The 7,575-nt window shown below is 40.6% G+C and overlaps 1 protein-coding gene across 1 annotated transcript in view; it reads right to left on the bottom strand.

Moving 5' to 3' along the window:
• Nucleotides 1-3,204, bottom strand: part of LOC101292151 (bifunctional monodehydroascorbate reductase and carbonic anhydrase nectarin-3-like) — a 4,019-nt gene extending 815 nt beyond the window's left edge. The window contains exons 1-4 of the mRNA XM_004306215.1: nt 2,935-3,204; nt 1,078-1,105; nt 767-984; nt 337-561 (exon numbers count right to left, since the gene is read on the bottom strand). Of these exons, the coding sequence (XP_004306263.1) occupies nt 337-561; nt 767-984; nt 1,078-1,105; nt 2,935-3,204 (741 nt within the window). The remainder of the gene's footprint in view (nt 1-336; nt 562-766; nt 985-1,077; nt 1,106-2,934) is intronic.
• Nucleotides 3,205-7,575: the final 4,371 nt, after the last annotated feature.

The raw sequence follows: 7,575 nt of genomic DNA, 5'->3' as shown, positions 1-7,575 counted from the left end.
GAAAAAAAAAAAAAAAACACAGTTCATCACCTCATCTTCAAGTTGCATGCTAGCGTCTTCAGACTTCATAGAACGACCGAATATGATAAACTATGGGTTATGGTTTATGAAGTACGTGTTCAGCTAAAAGAAAAAATAAAAAAGAAAAAAGAACTTCTGATTTGTAATTTTACATCAGGGTATTTTTATCTTTCAATAAATCAACAATGTGTGAGGTGAGCAAAGTAGTTTATGGGGTGACATAGACGCACTGAATGAAAAACAACCACATCATTTTCAGGTCAATTCAGTGAGCTTAGCACGCAGTACATAACACTAAGATATTGGGGCTTTTACCTGGGAGAGAAACATATCAGGCTTGCCAGTTTTGTAGAGGTATGCAACCACAACTATGTTGTTTCCGACATTTGGACCAGGGATTCGGTGAACCATATGAAGTTCGAGGTCGAATCTGTTACCGTTAATTGTATGCTCAGATGGTGAGTGCCAGTGGCATTGATCTAGCCAGTAATCTGTGCCATTAATCTCCACGGATCCAGCTGCACCTAGCTTCCACTGGATCTGTTATTCACTGACTCATAAGTTAATACAAGAAGTGGCTTGGCTCTCAAGTAAAGAAAAATTAAGCAATTGAAATTCATTCAAGAATAGTTTCCAGAGATTTAAAGACGTGACCGACACTATTTAGGTGTTATCCCCAAAAAACCACTATGGAATCCTGACTGGTATAGCAAGATAATGACTTGAGAGTGCCAATACTTCTTACCGAAATGTCATGGCCTCTATTCTTGATTATTGCATATGAAGGCCTGTACTTGAGTCTCACCTCCCCATTGTTGGGGTGTACTTCCACGATCTCACTATGCAAATCTACCGGAGATTGCAGTCTCCCAGTTTTACATGCTCCCCATTCTTCCCTAAGCTCTCCCCAATGCTTTGGCCCTTTCTCACTGTCTTTCAGATAATCAAACTCACTTTCGTCCTCTGCAAGAACAATCCTTTAACATCAGTAAATTTAAGAGAAAGCAAACACTATCAAGGTTAACTAAAACTAGGCTAGCTGCAGGTAGATATTACCAACTTCTTGAGCTGTGATGGATGTCGGCTGCAGAATTTGAAGAAGAAGCACCATCAGAAATAAAGTAATGGAGATGGACTTGCTCTGATCCATCATCATTATCAGCAAAGAGAGTAGTAAAGGTTCTGTAGATCAAGTGCGGTCTTGTTTCTGCAACATAAGTAGTAACTGTTAGAGACATTAGCTCGCTCCTTGCCTAATCAACCCCATCTTCTTCCCCAAATCAAGTTCATTAACACTGATCAATTCTGGAAATTATTTGAGGCTATGCTGATGGATAATACATGTTATGGTATTGATGTTAGGCCAATCTTGTGAATCTTGTAATCAAGCCTATCTTCCCTAAAAAAAATCATTTCCAGAATATATCATTGTTAATGAACTTGATTTAAGGAAGAAGATAGGCTTGATTAAGGCAAGGTGTTAATGTCTCTAACAGTAACGTCCACAAAATCATTTCACGAATATATCAGTGTTAATGATCCTGATTTAAGGAAGAATATAGGCTTGATTGAGACAAAGAGTTGATGTCTAACAGTAACGTACAAAAAACTGATCATTGCTATTGAATTGATTTGTTACGCGAAGGCATACTAGGCTGATGGGCAATGAGAGAAATTTTTCAGTCTTCCTAGAGGATCACGTGTGGATATGAAATATTGAAATTTAAAAAAGTCATAAGCATTCATGTGTATGGTACAATTCGTTGTAATCCAAAAACAACCGTTGACGTTTCTACTATAGAATCTCAAATGGTTGTAATATAACTATATAAGCCACATGCACTTTTCCAATTGACTCGGATCAATTTCTAGTTTTGGTAACGAGTAATTCATTGAAGAAGGCAAAACCCAAAGAGCCGAAGGCCCAATACAAGTAAATACAGTTCTATCAACTAGAACAAACTAGCATGAAAAAGAACTAGAACAGCAAAAAATTGTAGAGAGTGACGGACTAAGTCACTCCCAAGACCGGCGCTGGAGGACAAGGCAAGCGTCATTTAAAAAAACAGAAGCTAAAGAGGGTGGTGGCTCGGATCAATTTCTTAGAGATGGAGGTGATAAAGTTCCATCGGTTAATGGAGTCATTTAATTTGCAACAGCACGAGAAATTGCCAATCCTCTCCGATGTTAACTAGAAATGCTCTTAATTTCTCGGTGTGTTTAGATGTGGGTAAATTTCTGAAAATTTAATTAAAAATAAGAAATTCCCAATTTCTTAAGACTGTTTCCCCCGTTTGGATTCTTATCCCGTAGAATTAGCAATTTTTATCCCGTAGAATTAGCAATTTCCAAGGGAAAATAATCATGGAATTTGGGAGCTTAAATTCCTTACTTGAATTCCTCATAAAATAGGTGTCATTTGTCAATTCCCTCAGCTGAGATTAGTCTAAATACAAATTCTTGTCATTTTAAAACTCTACATCATGAAATCCAAACAATGGAATTCTCAATCAATGGAATTTAAATTTATGAAATTATAATTCCCATGATTTTGAAATTTTTATGAAAATTGAAATATCTTCTTCCAAACACAACGTAAGTATCGGTGACGGAATTATGATATACATTTTCTTTTTTGAGGAAACAAGTAAGACGTTATTGAGAATCAGAAATATTACATTGGAAATTCAGCTGCAACAACAGCTTGTATAAAAGATGGAATTGTAAAATAAAAAATCTCTCTAGTAAGAGAAGAAGAATCAGCCGCCATTGAATGTGCCACTTGGTTTGCACTGTGTTTGCATGCACAATTCGTATGGAACCAGATGCCTTTAAAAGAGCACCTATATCATCATAAAATCTCTCTAAAATGGATAAATTGTTTTGTTGATTATTCAGCAGCTGAAGGTATACCCCTTGTGCATCAGTCTCAATAACTGTCGGAACAAAGTGATGCATTATAGCAAACTGAACAACCTGTTTGCACGCAAGTGCCTCCACATGCTCTGCTGAAATCACACCCTGATAAGACTGTCCTCCTCCAGCCAAAAACCTCCCATCAGAATCCCTCACCACAAATCCAGAACTACCTATATTCGTATTCTGAAAAAATGAGCCATCTACATTGATCTTTACAGTACCAATTGTTGGAGGCTTCCATTTCTCACTCCCACCAGCCTTCATGTTTACATGTTTCAATGTCACCAACCGAAATTCATTCAAACTAGTCATTCCATACTCGGTTGTTCCTCTCTTTACACTACCCCCCCCCACCCCACACACACACACACAAAATAGGTGGATCAACTCACCAAGATGCACTATTGACAAGTCTCTAACACATGTTATTAACCATTCCAATAGGCTCAGTGTTGAGATATCAATCTCACATCGGGAATCTGAGACCTTAAATGTGGGTTTATAAGGGTTTGGGCCACTCTTTATCCATTGCCAATTGGTTTTGGTTGTGAACCCCAGACTACTTTATCATGGTATCAAAGCGGGTTACCCATGTTCACGTGTGAAGCCCAAATGCCACATGCACTCCACGTCACCCAAAATGTTATCCACGTGTTAGGCTTGAAAATTCGCCACACGTGCGGGGCGTGTTGAGATATCAATCCCACTTGGAAATATGGGACCTTGCCTGTGGATTAATAAGGGTTTGGGCCTCTCTATCTATTGCCAATTGGTTTTAGATGTGAACCCCAGACTACTTTATCATGATATCAGAGCGGGTTACCCACGTCCACGTGTGAAGCCCAATGGCCACACGAACTCCACGTCATTCAAATAGTTGTCCACGTGTATGGCTTGAAGATTCACCACACGTGCGGGGGCGTGTTGAGATATCAATCCCACATCGGGAATATGGGACCTTGCCTGTGGGTTTATAAGGGTTTGGGCCACTCCACCCATTGTCAATTGGTTTTGGATGTGAACCCCAGACTATTTTTTCACTCAGTTGATTCAATGTAGGATTAAGAAAAACCTGAGACAGAAGTCCATGTGAGTGCAACACTAGTCTTGTGAATGGACAATCTCTACACAAGTGAAGAGTAGACTCCATCCCTTGAGTGCATAATGGGCAGATTAGAGACTCCAGCACCACATGCTTGGATGCTAATCGTTCCAATGAAGGTAGAATATCATGGAAAACTTGTCATAATGAACCTTAGCACCATTTGGAATAGCAACCTTCCATAATTTCTTCCAGAAAGCCATACTCGCATTATGAGTAAAAGGCTGGCAAGAAGGTGACTGAGAACATGTGTATTTGTAAGCCGTTTTAACTGTGAATAGACAGTTCTTTTCAAAACGCCATACCACTCGATCATCTATACCAAGAGGAGTTAAAGGGATAGCTAGGATTGCTGCTGCTTCATGACGATTAAAAACAGAACGTATTAAGCTCTCATTCCATACACCCGGACCATGTAACAAATCACTGACGTGTTCAACATGATCAGGTAAAACAACATTCCCTGACGGTTTGAAATTCGGCACTCCAGGTATCCAAGCATCAGTTAATACATTTACCTGAGTACCAGGTCTCGTGTTGAAAAGATGCTTCTCCATGAAAATGATGGGGAGGTATGGACAGTAGCAGTCCAAAATGAGTCATTCGGAAAATACCGAGCTTTGAAGAGTCTAGCAACCAAAGAGTTCGGATTATGAATCACACGCCAAGCTTGTTGGGCCAGCATAGCTGAATTGAATTCATCTAAGCTACGAAACCCCAATCCTCCTTCTTCTTTATGATTACATAGAGCCTTCCAATTCTTCCAATGTATTTTCCTTTTTTCCTTAGTGCTACCTCACCAAAACTTAGCACATAGCTGCTCAAGATCTTCATAGAAATTCTTTGTTAGCTTGAACACACTCATTGCATAAGCTGGAAGTGATTGGGCAACCACACGAATCAATATATCTCTGCCTGCACCACTAAGAGTTCTATCTTGCCAACTAGAGACCTTCTTCGCCAACCTCTCCTCAATAAACTGAAATGTAGCTGTTTTTTTCCTCCCTACATAAGTAGGAAGACCCAAGTATTTTTCATGGGAAGTAACTACCTCTATGCCTAACAAACTAGAGATCTCCTCCTGTATAAATTCTAAAACATTCTTACTGAACACAATAGAGCTTTTTGCAAAATTCACAAGTTGGCCCGAAGCACGTCCATAGGTTTCAATGACATCTTGAGTGTGATAGCAGTCATCTAAAGATGCATTAGCATAAAACATACTATCATCAGCAAAGAGAAGATGATTAACCTATGGAGCCTCTGCACAAATTTCCAGTCCCGAAAGCCAACCCAATTGCTGCTTCCGACGCAATAACGCTGAGAAACCCTCCGCTCCAAGCATAAATAAATAAGGGGATAGAGGGTCTTCCTGCCGTAGGCCACGGCTCGGAATCACCAAACCCCTTGGTTTACCTCTCACCAAGAATGAGTATCTTACCGAACTAACACACTGCATCACCATTTCGATCCATACCGCTGCAAAACCAAACCTCTCTAAAACCTTCCGAAAGAATAACCACTCCATTCTATAGTAAGCTTTGCTTAAGTCCAATTTCAATGCCATATAGCCTTCCTCCCCACCCTTTTTGTTATGAACAAAGTGTGCTAGCTCATTAGCAACAAGGATGTTGTCAGTAATCAACCGACCAGGCACAAAGGCACTCTGATAAGGTGAGATGACTTCCGTCAGTAGTAGCTTCAACCTATTAGCTAGGACCTTAGAACAAATCTATAGATCACGTTACATAAGGCAATAGGTCGTAAATCTGACATATGTTCCTGATTTGGGACCTTTGGAATCAAACAGATGTGCGTAAAATTAATCTCACGCAAAAGTTGACCAGATTGTAGGAAGTTTTGAACCGCAACGGTGACATCCTCACCAATCGTATCCCAATAGTGTTGGAAGAACAAGGGAGGCATACCATCAGGCCCTGGGGACTTAGTTTGGTACATTTGGAACAGAGCAGACCGAATTTCATCCAGTGAATAAGAAGAACACAGTTGCTCATTCATCTCCCTAGTAACACAAGGTTCAATCGCAGCCACTGTAGAATTCATGGTCTCTATGTCCACATCCTCTGCCGTAAACATACGACTGAAATACGAGGAAACAATCTTCTCAAACCCCTCATCATCCTCTACCCACATACCACACTCATCATACAACCCCTTGATATTGTTCTTTTGCTTTCTGTTGCTAGATTTGCGGTGAAAGTAAGTCGTATTCCGATCACCATCACGTAACTAAGTTACCTTTGCTCACTATCTCCAGAAAGTTTCCTCTTGGGATAACAAAGATTGCAAGAGAGAAGAAAGACGTTTTTTCTCCTCGATTACATCCCCTGAAATTCCAACATCCATGAGTTCCTCTAATCTGGAACGAATACCCATCATCTACATTTGACGACCCCTAAAAATGTTCTTCTGCCAAGCATCCAATTTCAGTCTAGTGTAACGAATCTTCTTTGCAACCTGATACATGGGTGAACCCATTACATCTGTCATCCAAGCCTCCTTCACAACACCATCACATTCCCCATGTTGCAACCAGTGTGCTTCAAGCTTGAACCTATGAAGCCTAGGACGCTTAGGAATCGGGACAGAGCTAGCATGCAGCAAGATCGGCAAATGGTCTGAGTCGCTTGGAGGAAGGTGTTGGACCCTAGCATGTGCAAAAATATCGTACCAAGACAGTGTGCACACCGCTCTATCCAAGCGTAACTTTGTTTCCGAATTCCACCATGTAGTAGTAGGTCCCATAAACCCTAGATCCAGTAGATCACCATAGCCAAGAGCTTCCCTAAAACCTCTCATCTGACGTTCGGGTCGCATTGGTCCATCCATTTTCTCGCCGTTATTGAGAATCTCATTGAAGTCTCCTATCACCACCCAAGGTAGCGAATTCAAATCACACAAATCCTTGAGTAATTGCCATGACTTATCTCGATCAACCGTACGTGGCCAACCATAGAATCATGTCAATCTCCATCGGATATTACCAGGCCCTCCATCAATTTCCATATCAATATGGTGCAACGATGACGTACCAATGAGCACCTTCACGTCGTCGTTCCAAAATGCTGCTAAGCCGCCCGATACAAAGCCCTGCGCAAACCCTAACGACAGTCGTAGGTGCTCAAAGGTTCTTGTATTGCTGATTTTGGTTTCACAAAGAAACACAATTTGGCGCCGATTTTGGGTAATTAAATCCTTCACAGGCCTAACAGTAGAGTCCCCGCAAATGCCTCTACAGTTCCAACTGAGTATGTCCATATCCATGGTCGAAGCGATCTTGCTCTCTAGAAGTCTAGAAAGTAAACCCTAGCAAAGAGCGGCTAGGTCAGAAGAAAAAAAAAATCATAGAATTGAAAGTCATATCTAAAAGAATACCAAACAATATATGATATACATTGTTAGCGGGGAAATTCTGGAGTTCTCGGTCTAATTGAAACTAATTCATGGGAGAGTCAAATTTTCTTGCAGCCATCTTTGTCGGAGATCGTACAATTCATAGATGGATCATGTTA

Source organism: Fragaria vesca, linkage group LG6 (assembly GCF_000184155.1).
Source record: "Fragaria vesca subsp. vesca linkage group LG6, FraVesHawaii_1.0, whole genome shotgun sequence".
Lineage (NCBI taxonomy): Eukaryota > Viridiplantae > Streptophyta > Magnoliopsida > Rosales > Rosaceae > Fragaria > Fragaria vesca.
The sequence above is the reverse complement of the archived record's forward strand: the minus strand, read 5'-3'. Positions and strand labels throughout refer to the sequence as shown.